Here is a 25,776-nt window from a genome sequence, read left to right on the forward strand (position 1 = left end):
ACACGAAACCGTTCCTAAGTTATTGCTGATATGCCCTTTTGACAACCTGCATACGGATGGCAGTTTGTCATCTGTACAACAGAAATTTTCAGAAGCATTTTCTGAAAATTTCACCTTCATACCCTTAGGCATCGTTATAATAGCATTCACAGCAGTAGTATAACTACTCAACTTAATGCAATTAGCCATTACTATGACATTGTCGATTTGCTCTTTTTTAACCTGTATAGTCCCAATCCCAATAGAAGTGATAACTGGAGCAATAGTAATAGTAGTATTAGAACTAGTAAATGTTGCGGTAGTAGTATTAGTAGTGTACACATATTTCCTTTTGGTCAATTGATCATCCCTTTTAAGTATTCTCTGAGAGTTTCAACTTAAAACACAAACCAGTTCTTAACTTACGCTATTTTGACAATCTAAATGCACATAGTCTCTTTTGTTAGTTCGAATTTGTCATCAATATTCTCTTAAATTTTACCTTCATAGACCTCGTCTTAATAGTACTATTATCACAGCAGTTTCGGTGGTAGTAAAAGTAGTAACAGTGTTAGTGTTGTATTAGCAGTAGTAGTAGCAGTAGTAGCAGGAGTATTATTAGCGGTAGTAGCATGTGCATATTGCCTTTTGGTCAGTTGAACATCACTTTCATAATGCCACGGAAGTTTTACCTTGACACGTAGCAGTAGTAGCAGGAGTATTATTAGCGGTAGTAGCATGTGCATATTGCCTTTTGGTCAGTTGAACATCACTTTCATGATGCCACGGAAGTTTTACCTTGACACTTCAAAAAATATTGTTGATGAACGCTTTTGACACAATTTCGACGGCCTTTTCACCTTAATACTCTAAAATTTAAAAGCTACTGCAACTGAAGTAGTAGTTAGAGTAATTTAGTAGCAGTAGTAGCATAAGGAAAAGCAGCAGTGCATTAGTATTAGTAGTGACAAGCATATATTACCTTTTTGTCAATTGATCTTCCCCTTTAAGTATTCTCCGAAAGATTCAACTTAATGCCCAAATCTGTTCTTGAGATATGCCCTTTTGACAATCTACATGCACATAGTGTGTTGTCTTTTAGTTCAAATTGCCCCTCAATATTCTGTTCAATATCCGCCATCATAGGAACAGCAGTAGCAATAATAATGTACAATTATTAGTAGTAACACTAGTAGCAGCAGTACTAATAACACGAGTAATAGTTACATTTGGCCTTTTGGTCAGCTGACATCCCACTCATGATGCTCCTGAAGTTTCCTTTTGGTATGATAAGCCGTTGCAAAATATTGCTGATACGCCGGTAATAGCAATCTGTATACACATAGTATGTTTTGATTTAGTTCAAATTTCCTCTCAACGTTACCGGAGATATTGTTTCTAATATCCTCAGCCTTAGTAGTACTCGCTACAGAAGTACTAGTTTTAGTGTTAGTAGTGGTAGTAGTAAGAGTACTTTTGGTAGTAGTTGAAGCAGCAGTAGTTGTAATAGTAGTGGTGTGCAAATATTGCCTTTTTGTTCAACTGATCACCTCCCTTATCATTTCCTGAAAATTCCAAATTAATATTCTCAGTGATTCCCTCAGGAACACCCTTTTGACAATCCCATATACACTTAACATGTTATGATGTAGTTCAAAACTCCCCTCAACATTTCCCGAAAGACTCATCTTGATGCCCTTCGTATTTATGGAAAGTAGAAGTAAAAGATGCATACATCTTCTATAACATATACTATATGTAAACAATGAACAAATTGCATAACTTGCAGCCCTTGCCCTGAGGCCTTGGAGGGGGGGCTGACATCCCCAAACACATAACTACCGAGTTTTTCAACAATGCTGAAAAAATATATGTCTTAAAACTTCGTTTGGAAGTTTGTTATGGAAAATAATGGGTGTGTGGGGGGGGGGGGGGTCTCACAAACCACTTTGACTCTTAAAAAGGACACTATAACTTCCAATGTAAAATCAAATGAGATCCATCTGAATTTAATACGACCACCCATTCCATAAGAACCTTATATGCCCCCAGGGCATAACTTAAAGCCCTTGCCCCAGTGTTCCGGGGGGACTTTCCAACCTTGGAGGCATTGTTATATGTTTTTTGGACTATTTTAAACAAAATTGTCATCGTGCAATTCTGATCATATACATTTGGTGAAAAGAGGGGGTAGTTGGGGGGGGGATTAGTTGACCTACATCACAGTTGACCCTTAAAAGGGAACTAGAACTTGCAATTTCAACCAAATGAGCCATCTCTAAAGTTTAAACAGCCATCCTTTCTATAAGAACCTCAAACGTCCCAGGGGCATAACTTACAACCCTCGCCCGTAGGCTCACCTGCGTGGTTTGTATTAACCTTAAAAGCCTTGTTATATGATCTTTGGACTATTTTGAATAATTGGCCTATCTCAAAATATCTATTGGATGCATCTTGGGGAAACACGACGTGCTTGTTTGTGTGAGGGGGGGGGGTTACCTGCGCTCTGATCACTTTGACTGATTGGGGATTACCAATCCAACGAGTCCCCTCCAAAGCATTTACGACCACCCTTTCTAAAAGAACCTTATATGTCTAGGGCATAACTTACAACCCCTGCTTTGAGGGCTGTAGGGGGGGGGGGTCTTCCTCAGAGACATAATTTCCGGACCCTTCAACTACGATGAACAAAATTCTTATCTCCAAATTTCGATAGGAGGTGTTAAGGAAAATGATGAGCGTGGGGGGGGATTGATCTCAAATCACTTTGACTCTTAATAAGGGTGCTATAAGTTCTAATTTCAAGTAAAATGAGCCCCATTTGAAGTTTATACGACCGCCCATTCCATAAAACTTTATATGCCCTCATGGCACAACTTACAACTCTATCACCAGGTTGCTGGGGGGCTGTGTCAATCTTGAGGCATTATTATATGTTCTTCGGACTATCTTGAACAAAATCGCTATCTCATAATTTCAATCAGATACGTTTAGTGAAAAGGAGGGTTGTCGGGAGGGGGGGGGGCTAAATGCCCTCCGTCACTTTCGACGCTTAAAAAGAAACTTTGAGTTCTAATTTTTAACCAAATGAGCCTATTCTAAAGTTAAAAAACCATCCCTTCCATTAAAGCCTTAAGTGCCCCGAGGCATAACTTACAACCCTCGCTCCCAGGCTCTGGTGGTTTGCATCAACCCCAAAAAGCTTTGTTGTATGATCTTTGGACTATTTTGAATAAAATGATTGTCTTAAAAAATTTTTATTCGATGTACTTCGGGAAATACGACATGTTTAGGGGGGGGGGAATAGCTACCCTCAGATCACTTTTACTCTTAAAAAGGGTACTAGAAATTCATATTACCAATCCAATGAGTCTCCTCCAATGTATATACGACTACCCTATTCTATAAGAACCTTATATGCCCCTGGGGCATAAATCACAACCCTTGCCCTGAGAGCAGTAGGGGCGGGATTGTCTTCCTCAAAGACACAATTTCCGGACCCTTTGACTACAATAAACAAATTTTCTATCTCCAAATTTTAATTGGACGTCTTTGGGAAGACGATGAGTGTGGGTGGGGGCTGGTAGCTCTCAAATCACTTTTGACTCTTAAAAAGGGTACTATAACTTCCAATTTCAAATCAAATGAAACCCATCTGAAGTTTATACGACCACCCATTCCATAGAAACCTTATATGCCCCCAGGGCGTGACTTACAACCTTATCCCCAGTGCACTGGGGGTTGTGTCAATCCTAGAGGCATTGTTATATCTTCTTTGGACTATTTTGAGCAAAATATCTATATCATAATTTTAATCAGATTCGTTTAGATAAGGGGGTTACTTGGGGGAGGGGGCTTGCTACCCTCCATCACTTTTGACTCTTAAAAGGGAACTAGAACTTCCCATTTTCAACCAAATGAGCCTCCTTTAAAGTTTATACAGCTTTCCCTTCTATAAAAACCTTAAATGCCCTGGGGTGTAACTTACAGCCCTTGCCCCCAGGCTCTAGGTTTTATATCAACCCCAACAATCTTGTTATATGATATATAGACTATTTGAATAAAATGGCCATCTCAAAATTTCTATAAGATGCATTTCGGGACAATACTACATGTCTGTGAGGGGTGGTGTACCTGCCCTCCGATCACTTTTGACTCTTAAAAATGTCATTAGAGCTTCTGATTACCGATTCAATGACCTCCTTTCGAAGTTTCTACGACAGCTCCTTCGATATGAAGTGCCTTGGTCTAAAAAAAAAGATAGTACATTGTGGTAACGTCTTTCTTTACTTGGGCAGCGCTACTGCACTGCCTGTGATATACCTACAATTAGATAAAGAATATAATTTAGATATATTCTGGTATACGAGCTTTGCTCCCCGCCAATGGAAAAATGTTTAAAATTCTGTAATTTTTGCTTTAATAATAAAGAACCTTGAACCTAGATGTTGGGCTCTAATTTAATTTAGGAAAAAAAAAATAAAATTTCCAAACATTCTTGAATTTCGTTTCGGATTAATTGAGTTAACTAAAAGTTGATTTAGGGGGGTGGAAATCTGTTCTCTTGAATATCTTTTCCGAATTCAAGATTCTAAAAAATACCAATGCCTGCCATTATTTAAGATATGAAAGGAACATTGATGTTCTAGTTTGGTAATTTCAATTGAATACTATAAAGTGTAAATTCCATATTAAAATATATTAGAACTTCCAAAGTATGCTTCTAGGCTCTTTCCCTGTTTTCGGAAAATTGTATTTATTCTTGTTCCTCTTTTCTTTCAAGAATTTACCAGAAAGTTCCAAGTTTCATGTATTGCAAGGAAGAACAGATGCAGCCGTCTCTTGTTTAAAAAGAGTAGCGCAGGCAAATGGCCAAAACATGATCCCTGGCCGGCTTGTTCAAGATGATTTCTTTGCATCCGAGAAAAGAGGAGCAGTTTCAGATCTATTTCTAAAAAGCCTGAGAAAGACAACACTGCTTCTATGGTTTATATGGTATGGTGTCTTATCTTTTTTTATAATTATTTATTTTGTTTTTCCTGGTGACAAAGATCATAGTAGATGTCGATAGTAGAAAGATAGTAGATGTCGATATTTGTTTTCACAGTAAGTTTACCTTGCAGTTAAAACCAAGTTGTTATTGTTCTTGGACTCTCATTTCATGTGCTTTAATTCTATTTCAAACTGATATATTTCAGTTTATATTTCATGAATATCAACTTCCTTTTCTGCTTCTTTTCTTATCAAGATTTGTGGCGTCAGCGAAATTCGGATGTTGCTGCTGCTTTTGGCAATTGTCCTCTTTTGAAATGGTTTGAAGTCCTGCCATATGTCAAGTAACCCCTTGGTGGAGTTTTCTTGCAAATTTTCAGATATATTCCAGCGGGAAATGATTAAGATCTCAAGGAATTATTACTTAGTTCTTTTTGCAGCACCAAACTATTGGAGACGAACACTGCTGCCCACAATTCTCCTTCAGAGTATATACTCAGAGCTGCGTTCTTTTTGCTTTTCATCAACTCCTTAATTGCTTTTAATTTTGTCTTATATCATCAACCCACCCCAATCGATGACATGTCTCTCTTTTTGGTGGATAGCCAAAAAATCAATTTCGGCAGCCAGCTATGTTTGACTGTCGTAAAGTGTGACCGGATGATCTCAACATTATTTTCCTAATACAATCATATGCAAAGTATGAGTTTTTTATGTATATATAAGATTCTTGAAAGTTAAATTTTTTTTTCACGCATTTATCTCTAGGTTTTGAACCCAAACTGCAGTAGATACTTTTTTTTCTTTTATGTTATGTTATTTAAGTGTTTTTTTACGCCATGGACATGCTCTGCTTCTTGGGTGGATTATTTACTATGTTGTAGGGCTGATTTAAGTAGGCTATGAAACAACCTAGCTGGATCGGACCTTATTTTTACCTTGGTTGTAGTTGGATATCGGTCAATATTAAAAGGCGTACTTAAATAGCCCCTCTGTAAAACATGTAGCCTTTCCCCCTCAGTTTTCGAAGCGCTCATATTTGACTACTACAATTAAAACTGTCATTGCTGTGATTTCTAATGCGGTAATCTTAATTTTAATACTTCCTTGCTATTCTACCAAAAGTTTATCTCAAACTGCGAAAAAAAGTCTGTTTTAGTATTGGGTATGTTTCTTAATTCAATTATCATTGATCATAATTACTTATTTGTTATTGTTTCCTTTCTGAGGCAATGGATAACGAAACATTTTAGGCAATTTTGCGTTGCTACAATGCTAGAACGACTACGGTAATTATAAGGTTATTATAAGGTTATCATAAAAAGATTTGATATCCGATCCATCGGTTATGAATCCATCTTAAATATGTCGCCAAAGTAATTTTAAGTCGTATATCACATCACTGTAACGAAATACTCTGGAATGATTCTCAGCCCTATCCAGCTAATATGGGTTAATCGATAGTGACCATAAGCTGCAAAAAGTACTTGTCTCGGAAAATATTATTTCCAACCTTTGTCTATAAGGCAATTTGTCTACTTTGTCTATAAATCTTTGTCTATAAGAAGGATCGTAGATCCTTCTGTGCCTCCAAAGGCACCTACGGTATTAAAAAGGTGTCTCCAGTCTTCAGAGTATCCTACTAGTGCCAGCAGTCCTTTTCAATCGGGTTGCAGGAACGTATTAAGAGAGTAGAGATGAAACTTTTCCTGGGGCAATCCACCTTCTTTAATACTTTAGGTTGCCACTGGAAGGTTCCCAGAGGTGTTTTAAGGTCTGCCATTCTCAAGATACAGCCTACATATTGGCACCAACGTTAACGGACTATATTTGTGCTAAGAGACTGGTTGGTTATTTTTGGGATCTCAACATTTGATACTCGATCTGTCCAGCTTATATTCAGAATTTTTCGGAGACATACATTTTCAGTCATCAGGATCCGATTTTGTTTCTCTTTTAATATGCCATGATTGGGTTAAGTGCGTCGGAATCATAGCCATACACAATCAACCATAAAGAATAATCCATGGACAGGCAGTCGTGTCGTCAGTAAGTATAAGTTGTCATTTACCAAACATAAAAAAAGACAAATAATTAAGTGGCAACAACCCAACACAAGGGCTCATCAGGGGAATACACACTATATATATATATATATATATATATATATATATATATATATATATATATATATATATATATATATATATATATATATATATATATATATATATATATATATAATATATATATATATATATATATATATATTCACTCTTTAAAATCGAAAGTTTTATTCGTTGTTTGTTCTTCTACATGTTTTGATTCACCCTATTTCTCTATTTACCTAAAACTCAAAATTCTTTTTTTGAAAACTCAAAAATCTAATTTGTGCTGTGGCTTAGATATTTCAGCGGAAGATCCATTTTCTATCAGAATAGCAATATTTCAGAATAACAATAATTTGAATAAGTAAAATCAAATGCACTTTGCTTAGTTTAGGCGCGCAGCTCCACAGAAAGCAATCAAGCTTACCATAAGAGGCTCGTGTTGCAATTGCTTAAGGTCTTATGAATTAAAACCAAAACTAAATGATTCAGTTCTAGTCAAGTTCCTTTTGTAGAAGTCAGGTTTGTGAAGAGGGCTCATTGTAATGCTAAACATTTGTCATAAATGGTTGATTTGTTTTTCGTTACAGGCTAGTAAAAGGAGAACTGCTAAACATTGTGGGATAGAAAAGGAGCATATGCTAATCTGTGAAAACTTCAACTATAGCGGTTTTTAATAATCATAAGTGCCGGAAAAATCATAAGTAATTTCTTTACCACCACATGATTAGTACGTCTTAATCAAAACCATAAACTGGACTCTCGTCTTACATTTCTCCAGTGTATGTTTTGTGGAGTTAGGAGATTTGGCCCCTGAATGGCTCAGACCTGAACAAACCCAATAATAACTAAAGTAAAAGTGGTTAAAAACCTATTTTATTAGAGCATTATTCTTTTTTTACTGTATCCCTCAAGCCAAGTCTTAAAAATGTCCTTTTGGTGGCTTTGTGGTGCATTAGGTACCCTCTTCAGCGCCTATGGGGAGCTGAAGAAGACAGAAAAAATTAAATGAAAGGAAAATACCAGATGTTTTTCTCCGAAGCTCTTCTATATACATAATCGAACGTTTGCTCATAATCTATAAAACTGAGAATTAAGGTTTTTCATAACTCAGGCAATTCTCAATTATTAACATTAGAGTGAAAATTTGGTCCGCACATCCTCTACCTTTTCCAAAACCGCACTGTTCTTCTCTTAAAACTCTGTCTACAGCATCTCTCAGTCTAAAAGGTATCGTATTACTAAGTAATTTTCCACCTAGAGAGACCAGGCTAATGCCTTTTTGATTACCACTCTCACTCTTATCACCTCTCTTATACAGTAATTTTATTAGGGTTTTCCTAAAATCGCAAGATACTTCCCCTTTTTAAAAATCATATCCGTAATCTTCAGTAAGATTAAAGTATTTCTAATTTCAGAGTTGCCATTTTTAAGAAACTCATTTACCACACTACCAGCACCTTGGGCCTTATTTTCTTTTAATCCTTTTAGTACTGTTGCTAATTCTTCCTCACAAAACAAATCTTCCTTCTCATCCAAGGCATCACAAAGTTTTTTTATATTCCTCTATATCTTTTCTTGCAACTCTATCTTGATTTAAAACATTCTCAAAATGTTCTGCCCATCTCTCTTTAACACTTTCCTTATCACTAATTGTGGCCCCGTTCCTATCTTTAACTGAGAAAAATCCGGATTGACTACTCTCTCTCAATTTATAAACATGCCAGTACAATATTTTACTATTATGACGTCTATCTGCATCATCCAGATCCTCGGCAATTTTATCCATGGTTTCTACTTCATACCTACTTAGGTCATAGTTTTATGCTTTCACCACTTTCTTTACATTTCTCTTATTTTCATATGATATACCACTCAGATAACTCTTGTACAAGCCCCTTATCGTCTCTACTAAAAATAAAATCTTTTCACTGATATTCCTTGCTGCGTTTCCTCCTTTCTTCCCTAAGACACGATCAGCAACTTCACAAATTATTTTCCTAAAATTATTCGATGCATCATCTTCATTGTCAAATTTTAAACTCTCCAGTTTAATATTCAAAAGTTCCTGCAAAGTTTCTCCCAAATTCTTACCCTGGAGTCTGCCAATATAATAACTTCCCGGGAGGTATGTACCCTTCCTACATTTCAGCTTTAAATTAACCTTAGTCACTACTAAATGGTTGTCTTAACTAGATGGCTCTCTTTGTAGAACTGCTACTGAATTAACCGAATACAGGTAATACTCTTTTGATAATCTACATACTCCTTTTTTGTATACATTATCCCAGGGAAATATTTCATTCCCGAATTGCAGTATACCTACACTAGTATCTTTCTTTTAATAAAAACACTGTGACCTCAGCAGGAACCTTTTATTTTCATTGAAACCCAAGGCCTTAAGGAAAAAATTCAACTCATAATAAAACAAAAGCTGGATACAGAGTTAAACAAACTTGCAAACACTTTATGAATTCAGAAACAACCGTAAATAAACTCTTACCAAGCTAACTCTTCAAACATGATTCCCTATGCTTATTCCCTAAACGAAGAAACTTACACAACTGTTTAATAGCATATCCATTCCTCTCAGCCATTCGCTCCTTTAACCAGCATTCACTTCCCAACACTCGTCCAAAACATTCCTTCCGCAACTCAGACAGCTCTTCACACTCGGATACATAATGATAAAAGTATCATTAAATTCGGAGGTATTGCTGATAAGAATTCTAGTTATTTGTTTTATAGTAGCAAAAACAGACACTTCGTATTTTTTTTTCTTTCCCACTCAAAATTCTTCACTTTTCAAGGTTATGCGTTGCATTTTGCTATTATGGAATTGTGCTACTATCTGCTGAGCTATTGCGTCCAAGGGAAGGAGTTTGCTATGGTAGTCTGTACAACACTGATTCATGTAGAGCATATTGTTCTGATTTAGATGTCACTTTTTATGTTGATCTGTTATGGACTACCTTGTCGGAGTTTCCCGGTGAGTCTTTCTATGTTAAGATGTGTCTTTAAAATGTTGATAATATAAGAATTGTAATAATTGTAGCGTTTCACTGACAAATTTAAAATAAACTGTGATTGTCTTTTAAGATAATCTTTTTTTTGTAATTAATGAAAATTGGTACAATTGAAACTAATATTGGTCCAAAAAATAAGTGATTTTTCGTTAGTTTTTAATTCTAAACTGAATTTCGCCTTTTATTTCTTCTTCTTTATTCGTTTTCTGAAGGTCTTGCTTCCCTTTCAATACCAATTAATATTACTGTAGTAAGTCTATTTAACTGCCTCTTTAACTGTTTCCGGCTTCCGGTCCCACATAAGAAAATTTTCATTCAATCTATTATTGCCTCTTTTGCCACTATCCTATGTTTGGTAATTTCTTTTTTTCTGAGTTATACCATTTCTCTGAATTTTAAGTAGCTGTAAATTTTGAGGTTCAAATTTGAGGAGCATAAAAGACAAACAGACAAAATTACAAGAAGCACTATAAAAAGTTGAACAAAATAATAATTGACAGTCAAAAAAACAACCCAGAAGGCCTAGAAAATTACTAAGGAACAACCAAATTCATTTTAAGGACTTTTGGAGTGTTAAATACTTTCGTAAAGGAAAGACTCTGTCTTGTTAAAATAACAAATTATAGAAAAATCTAGGTTTAGGGGGTCAATACCATACCGATGGCTATATGTAAAATTTTGTGTAGTGACCGATCTTGGCTAGTGTAGGAAATATTTACCGTGAAGTGTATATTGAAGTGTTAAAGACAGAAAGAAGATTGTGTTTAGAGGAGCATTTCAATTAGGAACGGACCTAAGCTTCAATTTAGGTATCGCCATGTATCCTGAATGTATCTGAAACCCCAGATGTAGTTTCGCACTGTTTTAGCTGAATAGATAGCCATGATTGTCTACAATTGAATTAGGTACGGGAAGGGTACGACTTTTTATTTTGTTACATGTCACTTGATTCATGCTTATTTTGCTATGGACTCTATAATGCGGAGCCTGCCCCTATGGCAGGCTCCCAATGAGCTGTCATATAATTACTCAGTAAAGATTGTTTTTCTCTTTACTTAGCTCTGTAAGTTTGACTTGGCTATATCTAAGGCCTTATTATAGTCGTGGAGGTAGTTTTTCTTACAATCGTGTTTTTTTAATTACTAAAAAAAACTAGATATAGCGTGTAAAATTTCTCTAGCTTCTGTTATTTCAAATATTTAAACTTTAACTAGATTTACGTTATCTAGGCAACAGATGTGTTCAAACCACCTTTTTTTTGGCTTCGCCATCAAAAGTATTGCGGGGGGCTTCGCATCAAAAGATATAGCGTGTAAAATTTCTCTAGCTTCTGTTATTTCAAATATTTAAACTTTAACTAGATTTACGTTATCTAGGCAACAGATGTGTTCAAGCCACCTTTTTTTGGCTTCGCCATCAAAAGTATTGAGGGGGGACACCTTGGTCAGGAATCCAAGGAAAGGGTGTGAAAATATTACACTGACCTTTCTTGCCCAGTTGAACCTTAAATGCATGCATACATAATGTACCCTTGAATATGTAGGAAATGAATAACACGTAGATAAAGTGGCACAAGTATCTATTTCCCCTTTTTGAGTTTTTACTAGAGGAATACAATAGTACCCCCTCAATCCCCCTCCTCCCTCCCACATAATTGCACGTCTACGTCAGTGTGATGCATTTTTATTTATAATTGCTGCGTAACCGTATGGACACTAATTTCCTTATCGGAAACAAAGGGAATGTAGACAAATTATTTATCTTAGCCTAAATGCGCATCATGAATCTATTATAGGTAACACTAAGCAGCAGGATGTGTCAACCCCTCATCGCAAAGATGACCTGCAAAACAGCCAAGTTTTACTTAAAGGTCCCTCCTAAAATCTGAGCCATTTTTTTTTTCAATGTGCTATGAATGTTTTGTTAGCTATTAAATTAAAAAAAAAACAAGTTCTTTAACTGAAAGTAAGGAGCGACATTAAAGCTTAAAACGAACAGAAATTATTCCGTATATGAAAGGGGCTGTCCCCTCCTCAACGCCCCACTCTTTACGCTAAAGTTTTTATTGTTTTAAAAAGTAGAACTGTGACAGAGTCAAACTTTAGCGTAAAGAGCGGGGCGTTGAGGAGGGGACAGCCTTTTTCATTTACGGAATAATTTCTGTTCGTCCTCAAAGACATAGTTTTTAGATTTTTCGACTATGTTGAACAAAATGACTATATCAAAATTTTGATCAGGTTAATTTGGGAACAAATGAGCGTTTGAAAGGACCTAGTTAACCTCCATGTTTTTGGTCACTTAAAAAGGTTACTAGAACTCTTATTTTCCTTTAGAATGAGCCCTCTTGCGACATTTTAAGACCACTGGGTCAATACGATCAACCCTGAAAAAAAAAAAAAAATGAATAAACACGCATCCGTGATCGTTGTTCTGGCAAAAAATGAAAAATTCTGCATTTTTGTGGTAGGAGCTTGAAACCTGTAAAGTAGGGTTCTATGATTTGCTGAATCTGATGGTGTGATTTTCATTAAGATTATATGACTTTTAGGCGGCGTTCCCCCTTTTTTTTTAAGAACATAAGGCAAATTTTCTCAGGCTCGTAACTTTTGATGTTTAAGACTAAACTTGATGAAACTTATATATTTGAAATCAGCATTATAATCCAATTCTTTTGATGTATCTATTGGTATAAAAATTCCGCTTTTCAGAGTTTCGGTTACTATTGAGCTGGGTTGCTCCCTACTACAGTTCGTTACCACAAACTGTTTGATTACGTGACGGAAAGGTAGGTATTTCTATGTAGTTTTATGTCTGGTGGGAATTAGCCTCGGAGGAGGATATCCTTCCTTTCTGGGTACGGTCTTGCCTTATATACGTACTTTTGGTTTTCGACAGCTCTGCATATTTTCATTTATTTTAGGCACATTATTTACAATTGTTATTTTGGATTTTGCTGGAAGAAGGAAGACGATCGCAATTCAAATCTTTTTGTATTCCATTTTCGTTTCACTTCTGTTCATCTGTTTTACTAGGTAAGTATATTCTAGTGAAATAACTTCTAGATACTCCTCTCTCTTGCATCTTTGCTAAGCACATTCTACTGCTTTACCTTAATAATGATCAGCTATAGTATTTACGATATCACAACATTCCCATATTATAATTGTAGGTTTCATGCCTTACAACCTGGTTTTTGAAAATAAGGTTGCGCTTTGTTCACCTTGTTCATCTTTTACCTTAATTTTTTAAAGTTGTTCTTCTTCTATCGTATTTCCGGAAATAAGGAACTTAATTTTCAGAGACTATTCATAAAATTAAGATTTTTCAAATATTTAGGCCTAATGACTGCGTAAAATAGGCCTACAATTATTAAAGTAAGGTCCTGAGATCATAATATTACTGCTACTACTGCAAATTTACTCTATTATTAAGATGAAAAATGTGGTACAGATCAAAAGAGTCCTACTCCATCATGAGATAAGCTCTATTGTGGCATCTTTTTGGGGAGCCTTTAATGATATGAGGTCATTTTAAAACCCCGTCCCTGCCATTGCAGGCCGTCAAACTCTTCTCTCGTCCCTTTCAGGAATTTTTTGGTAAAATTCTTCGAAGAATACGATCTTTGTGAAGACTTGCACCATGAAGACCAATCCAAGCAACTTAAGTAGCCCTTTCACTTGGTTTTCACTTCTGCTTTTTAGAAAACTGAAGATACAACAATGGAGAGGCTCATCGAGAACCCACACCTATGAACAGTAGCTGTGTTGAATTATTTCTTAATAATAGTTTTACTACAGAAGTTTGGGTGGACGGAAAGAGGTATTTTTATTTACACAGATAGATATCCTACGTGACGTACCCATTGGTTGTAAACTTGTCGTACCCACACTGTTCATAGCTGTGGCAAGCCGACAGCACCAGTCAGCGAAGACAGAACTCGTAGAATCTGCGGCACGTCGGATTTTGCCGACGTACCACTGTGAACCGCGTTACGTACACTGGTTACCAGCATTCGTCCCAGAGAACTTAAACCAGTGGCATCAGGGCTAACCCTGGTACCGCTAGATTACGAATATTGGTGGCAGAATAGTCCACGAGAGACCATGAGTCGCGATATTACACGCTAGTACCATCAGTAGTCGCACTGGTGGCGCTGTATCACGTACATTGGTTTCGTCAGAGTTTTTACAGCAATGTTTCACGCTGTATAGGAAAAGGTTATTGCAATGGGGGATTCACCATTACCCTCCTTCCTCTTCCAGTTCCGGTAATAAAGGCGTTGACCAAAAATATTACCCAGGATTTATAGGAATTAAATATCTATTTCTGCCCCCCCCCTAAAACTCATTCTAAATATATCTGGAGGTTCAATGAGAGTTATTTGGGCATTCAAATGCACTCCTTGAGGCATCTATACCCTCCCCCCTCCTGGCTACAAAACAACCCAACTCCTTCATAATCGCTGATGCACACTTAAAACAAGGAGCTTGAAACCTCTACAGTAATAGTCTCTGATATGTTGAATTTAATGGTGTGATTTTCATCAAGATCACAAGCTTTTTAGGATATTTCTCTCCTTTTCAAAAATCAAGCAAATTTTTTCAGGCTCATACCTTTTGATGGATAACCTTAAACTCAATAAATCTATATATTTGAGATCAGCCTAAAAAGCCCATTCTTTTGTGGAAAGTGTTATGAAAATTCTTTTTTTTAGTTTCGGTTACATCTGACCACAGTCGTTCCTTACTTACAGTTCGGTACCACGAACTGTTTGATTAGAGCTGTTAGGTTAAGCATTGTTCTAATGTATTTATTTTCAACTTGTAAACGGTAATTTTATTTTTAAAGATAAAGGAGACGGTGTTCTATTATTCCCAAACAAATTTGTTTGATGCTTCTGTTTGCATAACAATTGCTTGATACCCTTGACTTTGTAACCCATTGGTAGTTTCACTTTGGAATGGTAAAGCTGAACTGGTTTTGCATCACCTCTTGGCTGACTTTGGTACCGAAGAGAACATATTTTGTTGATCTCGGAGGCAAATGTGTTTCCCATGTGTTTAACATGGGAAGTAACTAAGATGTGTATTACATAAAATGGGATTATATAAAAAATATTACCAGAAGGTAAAATTCGTCTTTGCATATCTTTTGAAATAATATAACTTGCATACGTTAACTTTTCAAAATTTCCATTTGTAAGGTTATTCAAAATCTTTACTTAGGCTTAACACGGAAATACTAAATAGGATCTAACACTTTTTGAATCATTGTTTGCCCTCAATCAAGCACTGGATTGTTCTCTAAGGAAACGTGGAGAATAATTGAGTTTTCTATGAGAATAGATTAACAGTTCCATTTTTAGAATTGTAAAGCTGAGCTGGATTTGTGTCATATTTTGGCTGACTTTGGTACCGAAGAGAACATATTTTGTTGATCTCGGGGGCAAATGTGTTTCCCATGTGTTTAACATGGGAAGTAACTAAGATGTGTATTACATAAAATAAGATTATATAAAAATATTCCCAGAAGGTAAAATTCGTCTTTGCATATCTTTTGAAATAATATAACCTGCGTACGTTAACTTTTCAAAATTTCCATTTGTAAAGTTGTTCAAAATCTTTACTTAGGCTTAACACGGAAATACTAAATAGGATTTAACACTTTTTGAATCATTGTTTGCCCTCAATCAAGCACTGGATTGTTCTCTAAGGAAACGCGGAGAATAGATGCGTTGCTATAAGAATAGATTGGTAGTTCCATTTTCAGAATTGAAAAGCTGAGCTGGGTTTTGTATCACCTCTTGGCTGACTTTGGTACCGAAGAGAACTTATTTTGTTGATCTCGGGGGTAAATGTGTTTCCCACATGTTTAACATACAAAAAAAAGAAATGAAAACAAGAAGGAAGCCATGTTTTCAGGTGATTTTTTAGCACAGACAATATGGAAAGTAACTAAGATGTGTCGGTTGCTTTATTGGGGAACCGAAGGAAAATATTACCAATATTAAACTACAATCTCTAAATATTTTATAGGGACATTTTCTCTTGAATTAGGAAACTGGGATCTACCCGTCCGAAAAATAATGTAGACTATATTTTCCTTGTTCTATTCAGATTCTGCTTTCTGATACCACTTTTTCTTTTAGGCGACTTTATTTAACTGTGATATTATCCATTGCAAGAGGAGTCCTATCAGGAATATTCCAAGCGTTGTACGTTTACACTCCTGATGTAAGTATGTTTCACTAGCGTAGGTTATATATGCTTTTGTACGACATCATGTAGGATATTGGGAAAATTAAACAAATAGAAGAGACAGCTTTTTCAGGAAGTCAGGAAAACAAGTTTGTATAGTTTTAATCAGAGCCAAAAACAAAGGAAGAGCACGGGGCAGACAGGTTGATCCACTTGGTAGTATCGTAGTGAAGAAAGGATCCAAGCAAACAATAAATTGATGGTCATCAATCTTTGTTCCAAATTTGCATATTTATTAATTTTTTAGGAATTTTTGGGCTGGAACCTCTGTTAGGCTTGTACTTGTCCCTATAAAAAAGACCCAGTAACTGAAATGTATATTTGAGACGCCATATGTGTCACCAGTAGCCCTGGAGGATCTCAATCCTTTTTTTTTCATGTTGCCCCTTTTTGGACCAGAACCAAGCATGGATTTTTAGTTTGTTGTATTGAAGATTCAAAGTGTCCTTTCTAGCGCAGGTTAGGCTTGTTACATCTGGTTTCAACTAGAATACCACAAGTCTTTACAGTCGGTATGATTTGACAACCAAACTGGCTATAACCTCCTCCAATGCCCTAGCCAGTTTTCTAGCGCAAAGATAAACGTATTCATGCAACAATTTTAATGTGTGTGACTGGAAAACAAAGTGGGCATGCGGGCCATCCAATAATTCCCACCCCTCCTACCTCCAGCATTTAGGAGAAAGGTAAGCATATTTCACCTTGTTCAGGTAAAAACATATGTAATTGTTTTTCAATTTGTATCATTAACATTTTTGGTCAACACCTTTATTATTGGAGCTGGAAGGGGGAAGGAGGGTAATGGTGAATCCTCCCATTGCAACAACCTTTTTCTATTCCCCAGAAAATACCCGTACGTAAATATGTTTTGTTTCTCCTGCTCTAATTTTTCAAGTGCTGAGTAAAACCGAAGTACTAAGAAAACTGGGTCAGGGTGTTTATTCCATCCCCCGGAAAATACCGGGGGATTTTGTTTCTCCTGCTCTATTTTTCAAGTGCTGAAACTTTAGATCTAATGTTTGTCTAAAAAGTGTGAAATTCAGTCAAATGAAATTTCAGAACTTTACTTATTTTGAATAAAACCGAAGTACTAAGAAAACTGGGTCTAGGTATTTACCCCATCCCTCGAAAAATACCCTTACGTGAATATGTTTTGTTTCTCCTGCTCTATTCTTCAAGTGCTGAAACTTTAGATCTAATGTTCGTCTAGAAAGTATTAAATCTCATTCAAATAAAATTTCAGAACTTTACTTACTTATAATGAAACCGAAGTACTAAGAAAACTGGGTCTTAGCGTTTACCCAATCCCCTGGAAAATACCTTTACGTGAATATGTTTTGTTTCTCCTGCACTATTTTGCAAGTGCTGAAACTTTAGATCTAATGTTTGTCTAGAAAGTATGAAATCACAGTCAAATGAAATTCCAGAACTTTACTTAATTTGAATAAAACCGAAGTACTAAGAAAACTGGGTTTAGGCGTTTACCCCATCCCCCGAAAAATACCCTTACGTGAATATGTTTTGTTTCTCCTGCTCTATTCTTCAAGTGCTGAAACTTTAGATCTAATGTTTGTCTAAAAAGTGTTAAATCTCAGTCAAATGAAATTTCAGAACTTTACTTATTTTGAATAAAACCGAAGTACTAAGAAAACTGGGTCTAGGTATTTACCCCATCTCTCGAAAAATACCCGTACGTGAATATGTTTTGTTTCTCCTGCTCTATTTTTCAAGTGCTGAAACTTTAGATCTAATGTTCGTCTAGAAAGTATTAAATCTCATTCAAATAAAATTTCAGAACTTTACTTACTTTGAATGAAAACTAAGTACTAAGAAAACTGGGTCTTAGCGTTTACCCAATCCCCTGGAAAATACCTTTACGTGAATATGTTTTGTTTCTCCTGCACTATTTTGCAAGTGCTGAAACTTTAGATCTAATGTTTGTCTAGAAAGTATGAAATCACAGTCAAATGAAATTCCAGAACTTTACTTAATTTGAATAAAACTGAAGTACTAAGAAAACTGGGTCTTGGCGTTTACCCCATTCCCTGGAAAATATCCTTACGTGAATATGTTGTATCTCCTGCTCTATTTTTCAAGTGCTGAAACTTTAGATCTAATGTTTGTCTAAAAAGTGTTAAATCTCAGTCAAATGAAATTTCAGAACTTTACTTATTTTGAATAAAACCGAAGTACTAAGAAAACTGGGTCTAGGTATTTACCCCATCTCTCGAAAAATACCCGTACGTAAATATATTTGTTTCTCCTGCACTATTTTGCAAGTGCTGAAACTTTAGATCTAATGTTTGTCTAGAAAGTATGAAATCTCAGTCAAATGAAATTTCAGAACTTTACTTAATTTGAATAAAACCGAAGTACTAAGAAAACTGGGTCTTGGCGTTTACCCCATCCCCTGGAAAATACCCTTACGTGAATATGTTGTTTCTCCTGCTCTATTTTTCAAGTGGTGAAACTTTAGATCTAATCTATGTCTATAATGTTTTAAAGTGCTGAAATTTTAGATCTAATCTTTGTCTAGAAAGTTTTAAATCACAAATAAATAAAAGGTGAGGAATAGATTTAATTTGAATAGAACCGAAGGTACTAAGAAAACTAGGTTTAGGCGTTTACCCCCCCCCCCTCCCCCTCTGGAAAATTCCCCTGGAAAATTTTTACATTTTTGTAAAATTTCTTGTCTTTTTTTTATAAATCGATTGTGAATCGACAGTCGAAAACTGTTTTTAATTTCTGGTCCTTTTATTACTCCTTAGAACATCTCGTCGACATTTTGAGGTACCTATTTTGTACTGTCTCTTTGGTTACTCAGTTTTGCATTTAGGAGGCAAATTTACATGGGGGAGATAGGGGTAAACGCTGGCACCCAAGAAAACCGCAAGGTTCACTTTGTAAAAGCTTTATTTATTTACTTTTTAATCCCTTTGAAAACTTATATCATATATAATATTAAAAGCCTTACCCGTTATTTACATATATATCTATACACTTCCCTTTATTTATAACTTAAGCCTGTGGTCTAAGAAATTATTTACGGAGAGCCTACGGCTGGCAAAAGACTTGTTCAACTTTACGTTTTTAGATTTGGGAATAAGCACGCTAAGAAAATTAGTTAAATAGTGACTATTAGAAAATTATAACAGAAAGTAAAGAAAATAATAAGTATACTAATTTGTTTAGATTCAACTTTCATTTGAATAGGCTGACGAATCTTAACATATTAAAACGTTTATAGTTTCTCAAGGAAAGTCTCTTTGACTGTAGAAATGTTAGCACAAAATTTCGAGTGAATCTGGATATTTTTTCTACGGAAGGTAGTTGTGATTTCGATCGGTGTACGCGTCTTAAAATCCTTCCGCTCCATTTCTTTGCTTTTTGATTCTTTCCCTACAAATCTCAAGTGAATCGGAGCACTTTCGAGCAAGGGTCAGAGAAGAGGCTTACGTCTGACTGGAAAAAGCAATCGATAAAAACCCTGCCTACCTTTTTGCTTAAAATTTGGCGATGATGGGTGGTGTTGGAAGGCCGACTTTGTGCCTCCTATCGTACAGGTTGAAAATCTTTTTATGATTTTGGTTCAAACAAGGTGTAACATGAATGAATGTTATCTTTGGATTCAGGATGCTACAAATAAATTTTGATCTAAGAAAAGAATACCTAACTTAAGGTTTTATGTTGAAAATTGGATGCTACAATTTGATGGCGGGGTTGGAGTGTTCTAAGGACTGCTGGCTTTCTTTACTCCTCTAATCACAAAGGTAGAGAATCCCTACATACATAAATCAAGATCGAAGGTGTGTTGCATTACTGCTAAAATGGTGAAGCTCTGTGGGTTTTTGTAGGGAAAAACTTACGTTCCCTAATTATAGGTATTGAAAAGACTTGAAGGATTATGGTACAAACAGATGTCAGCATGCCCTCCCTTATGACTCCCACGAGTCGGTCCGGAGCTTGAACTTATCTCATAATAGTTTTTACACCGTATCTTCTGAAATTCACAACTTGATGTCGGTTGTTTTTATGCTAAATGAATGCTTACCTAGTTTTTCTACTAAGTGTAGGCTTAGTTAACTTTTCACCTAATCACTATATTTTTGCTACTTTGAATTGGCTTATTTTACAATGTATGAGGACTTTTCTCATAATTGTTTTACGACACATCTTCTGAAGTTCACAACTTGGATGCTGGTCGTTTTTATACCGAGTGAGGACTTAATGTTATTCTACTAAGTGTAGGCTGAGTTAACCTTTGCATCCAGTCACTAAATCCCGCTGTTTGGAATTGGCTCATATTTGAAAGCTTTTAGGACTTGTACTTATTTGTTTTTGTACTTGGTCAGGACGTAGGTCATTTTCGCACCCCGTCTGAACTACCCTTTTGGAGTGAGTCAGTCCAAGGCATGGACTTTGTAGACCTAGTTCCGAGTCATATTCAGCTTATATTTGCAGGAAGTCAAGACTAAGGTCCTTCTTGTACCGAGTCAGGACTTGGGTTGTTTTTGCACCAATACAGCCCGGAGCTTTGAATTGGCTTGTTTTTAACCTAATCAGCTCATTTCCCCATATTACTTGGAATTTGATGGTTACGTAACAAGTCACTCGGCAGCTTGGACTTGGTTTTGGTTTACGTCAAATCAGGAATCAGAACTTGCACCGATTCAAAATTAGCTCGTTTTTCTGCCCCGCAACCTAGAACCACTCTGCATCTTGGACTTTAACTTGTTTTTCCTGATTTAAGATTTTGATCGTTTCGTTCCGTATCCCTGGAAATCTGCAACTTCGACATAGTTCTGTTTGCTCTGAATAAGGGTTCAGTTTGCTATTGTTCTGAGTCAGGATTTGTTTTTGCAACTTGCTAGTCCACAGCTTAGACTTAGCTCGTTCTGAAACTGAGTCTGGTTCTTTGTATGATTTCTATTTTTAAAAGGCGGACTATGCTCCACCTTTCTGCTAAAAGGCTGGTGATAAAGGGGCTGTGGGCCAATTTTTACCATCAATTATATTCTAATTTTAGCGAGGTGTAGCATACGCACCTTTTATACTGAACCGCATCTGTCAAAAATAAGACAATTGCATAAGATAATAAGACAAATATAACTGGTGATGTTGGGGGAGTCTTATGAGATAAATAAGACAAATATAACTGGTGATGTTAGGGGAGTCTTATTTTGGGAGTGTTCCTGATTTCTTAAATTTAATATTACTAGTGTCTGATATTGAACCATTATCATGATACAAAATTATTCGGTAGTCAAATTGGGGCAAGCATAGTAACTTAGTTTTTTTGCAAATTGTTATGGGGTTCAAAGCAAATGGATTGACTCTCTGAAACAGACTGCAGGGGAAAGTCATTAAGTAGACAATTTTTATTTGGGGGGGGGCAGTTCATATACCCGCCATCGCATGGAGAGATAATTGTTTAGAATTTATTTTGTCCATTTCAAAGAATTATTAATGCAAACATAAATTTTTACGTTGCTCAAATTTTCTTCTTCTTTCACTATTTGGTGTAAAATTTCCAACGTTACTTCAGGTTATTTATCATTTTTATTCTTATTAAATGTAAATAGACGAAAGATAATGATGTGTTCAATTTGAAATTCTAAAAAAAATCTAAATATAGAATAATCGGTTTTGATTCTGAGTGGCTCATATTACTTTATGTAGCGTATAATTTTCAAAAGTTTTTATTTTAAAAAATTGTTTTGTTTTTTTGTGCACGAATTTTTCAACGTTATTTGTTTACGTATTTAGTAGATTAAGACCTTGATTAAATATAAGTGCTTTTTGTAATTTCTAGTCCGACTTCCTTTGAAATTGATTTATAACATCCGTTTTATGAGATAAGAACTGCAAACATAATTGGTGTAGTAGCATCGGTACAATATTTCTCCACAATCACAGAAATTAAAATAGAAAAACGATGATACGTACTGATGTCAAAAACACAAGGGCTTGGGAATAGTCGGGATTTAATATTTGATTTTTAGATTATCTACTTGCTATTGTTTGAAGGATCGCATTCAGAAGGATGCTTCAGAGGAGTGTAAACCTGGGAAAGTTGGAAGCACTGGTTTTGAACCTAAAACCTCTCCGTCTTTTCGCAGAAATGGAATCTAAATATACCAAAAAAAAATTATTCTCTCTCTATTTTCATCTCTAGATATCTACTTCTATCTGTACCTAATTCTACCTAAGAGTAAAATTTTGTTTTTCTCTAATTAATCTTCAAATCTTACTTAAAAAAAAAAACAAGCAAAACTCTTCGTTAAAAGCAAGGATGTTGTCACCGCCACATAATTTACCAGGCTCTTTTGCTGGAATTCTGATTTCATTCTCAAAGCAAAATCTTTAAATTACTTATGAAAAGCTAGTTAAAAATATTAAATGACATATTTTACCTAGTAACTTTGTTTAGTTTAGCTTTACATTGAGCGGAAGCTGAAATATTAACTCATTTTGTAAATGAAGGCACCTTATGTATGTATATTTACGAACAAATTAACCAGATTTAAATAGGTCTAGCCATTTTTTTTTTCGTTTGTAGATTTCCGAGATCCAACAACATGTGTCAAAATTGAAACTAGACCTCCAGTTCCAAGATCCCTTGGAGAGTTGCATTAACTGTGACACTGGCCGTTTTTATGAAGCTGCACAAGCGACATCTTTCGTTGGGTCCCTCTGAAGGTGCAGCCAAGCTCCTAGCTGCTATTCCCTGCCAAGTTAGATTGAGATCCTAAAAACCATTAAGTATTATGTTTAATTGAGATCCGCTCAGAATTTTGTCTGTTGAAGCTCCTTTAAAAGAAATCAAAGGACGGATTCCCATAGATAACCTACGTCGAGGGGTCATTTCAAATTGAACTGCAGAGTCTTGCAAAGATTTTTCTTTAATACTCTAAATCTTGCAAAGATTTAGTGATTTTTTTGGGCAATCCGTTTCATATTAACACCAAAACATGACAACTAGCCCTTTGCAGAGTGAGTATGTTGTTGCTTGCATGGGAGTTGGGAAGACCAGTCAGAAATAAATTGGGAAAGATTTGAATAGCAACTCACTATATATATTTCTCAATATCTTGCTCTCAAAAATAACCTATTACATGATATCTACTATTCAGAGACCTGCTTGATCGAGTCCATACAACATTCAAAAATAAACTTCATCACTGGTTTTCATTTCAATGCACCAATCATATTGCTAATTTTTTTTCGAATTGTTGGTTTGTTTGCTCATTTTCATAACTTTTCTGACCGTTCGTTTTATAAAACTTCAGCAAATTGGCTTAAAAAAGTCTTTTTTATTTTTACTGACAAAAATCTCTGTCTAAAATTTTTATGTCATTACTTTTTTCTTATTTATTCTTGTGCATCTGTAGGATTGATAGTGTAGGCTAAAAACAAAATTGTTTTCTGGAAAACTTACGCAACATTGTCTACTGTCATCTAATAAGCACCAATTTTCTTACAGATTTATCCAGAAAGTCTGAGATCTGTCATTTTATCCACTTGTTCAACAATGGCTCGACTAGGAGCAATTCTCACTCCCTTTGTTGCTCAGCTACTTATTTACTATAATATGGAAGCAGGTATTTGTGTTTACACTATTATTGGACTTATAACTAGTCTTACAGCTTTTCTTTTACCAAATGAACTCAAGTCTCGAGAGAATCATGCTCAACTTGCCTGAATGAAAAATTGTCCTTCTTCTGTAAGTGTAATTTTTTAGTGAAACGTCTTATTAGAAATATTTGAAAGAATGAATTATAGATAAACTCTGATAAGATTGCTGAATCCAACGCTCTTCTTTTTGACCGTATCTTTGTTTGTTAAAATAAAGAAGAAAAGAAGCTAACCAGAACTGGGTGGTTCAATCGGTTTATCCATTTTAAAGTTTATTATTGAAATTTCAAAGAACTGAATTTACTCTCATTTTTAAATGATGTCTGACACCAAGATCGTTTTCAGCCTTTAACGTCTTAAAAGACGTATTCTGTTTGAAAAACCTAGTTTTTATGAATACCCAAAAAATCTGAGAGTGATGTTTCAGGTTTTTAAATTTCCCTTAGAGTTCATATTTTATAGAATAACATTTTTAGAATCCTACCAGCTTATTGACAGATCCTGTCGTAAACCGTCCATAAATTTGGTTGCAAGATATATAAGTCATATTTTTCTCGAAGAATTTGATTATTTTTAAATTCTTGTAACAAAATGGGCATTTAATCAGCTTTTAAAGTTTTGAAACGTGTTAATGGGTAGGTGACATTGGATTTTTTCACAGTTAAGATTTGGGATATACGTAGCCTTGTCGAGTTTCTCTATGATTCTAGTAGTAAGTGCTTTATTAGTCCATTTTTTTTGTGTTGATGAGCATGTAAACAGTATTCCGTGGGTGGCACGTTTAAATTATTGTTATAAGCATGCTAGGGTAAGAACAAAGATCTGTTTTAAAATTGTGAATGTATTAAATTTTGTGAAATGTATTAGTTTTTAACAAAAATGTGCTTATTCGCCAGTATATTTTTTTTATATTTAATTGTTTTAGTTGGCTCTTACTTTTTGTGAATTTTTATATAAGTGTATAATGTTTAATGCTCCTTTATATCGCGTATTTAGCTGACTATCATAATTTAATTGTTTTTGTCCTCTTAGTAAAAGCTGCTCTGGCTGCTCAGTAGACAATACTCCATATAAATGTTCTGCCCGGTCAAATTATAGCCTAAAAAAATCAAAATTATCTATACTTGATGGGTCATGTAAATAACGCGTATTATTAAGAAGATGATTAAAGGGCAATTGTCTGTTAAATTACGAACTACAAAATTTGTCACTTCTTTAGACTCAGATTAATTAGGATCATCAGGTCATTTCTTAGGATCAATCAGATTACTTAGGAATAATTAAAATCAAATTAATTAGGGTCATCCTTTAAATTGATGATCTGTTGCTAAAGACTCGCAAGGGTGACTTGGGCTAAATTTTGGTTTGATATATAATTTTTTTTTCTTTATTTTATTAGCTGGACTGTTACCAAAAAGGAATGAATTAAGCGTCAAAGAACGTTCAGCTAGAGAGTGAAATCTCAACTAAAAAAAAAATCTCTAAATTTCAAAAAGCAGCATGGGAAACGTTAAAAATGAATAAAACATTATTTCCTGTCCAGCCTTTGACAGAACCTTAGTCTTGTTCTTCGAAATCTCTTTAATAAACAATGCACTCTTGAATACTTTTACAGTAAATTTTGCCCTGTTGCACGAATAGTTTTAAATCAGATTGTTTTATAATATCGACTTTACATAGTTAAAGCACATTAAGTATGATAGAGAATTTTGAGTTGCATCTAACTCGAAACCGAGAGAATGTCACATATGTTTTTATTTTGAACAACTATTAATTATC

General features: G+C 35.2%; 1 protein-coding gene across 2 annotated transcripts in view; it reads left to right on the top strand.

Annotated features, from left to right (window-relative positions):
* The window catches only part of LOC136028134 (synaptic vesicle 2-related protein-like), a 49,113-nt gene extending 24,255 nt beyond the window's left edge, over positions 1–24,858 (top strand). For both annotated transcript variants that reach the window (XM_065705787.1, XM_065705786.1), the window contains exons 8-12: positions 4,763–4,974; positions 9,890–10,068; positions 13,026–13,137; positions 16,254–16,338; positions 23,846–24,858. In XM_065705787.1, the coding sequence (XP_065561859.1) occupies positions 4,763–4,974; positions 9,890–10,068; positions 13,026–13,137; positions 16,254–16,338; positions 23,846–24,064 (807 nt within the window). In that variant the 3' untranslated portion in view covers positions 24,065–24,858. The remainder of the gene's footprint in view (positions 1–4,762; positions 4,975–9,889; positions 10,069–13,025; positions 13,138–16,253; positions 16,339–23,845) is intronic.
* Positions 24,859–25,776: the final 918 nt, after the last annotated feature.

This window comes from Artemia franciscana, chromosome 6, assembly GCF_032884065.1.
Source record: "Artemia franciscana chromosome 6, ASM3288406v1, whole genome shotgun sequence".
In the NCBI taxonomy this organism is placed as follows: Eukaryota; Metazoa; Arthropoda; class Branchiopoda; order Anostraca; family Artemiidae; genus Artemia; species Artemia franciscana.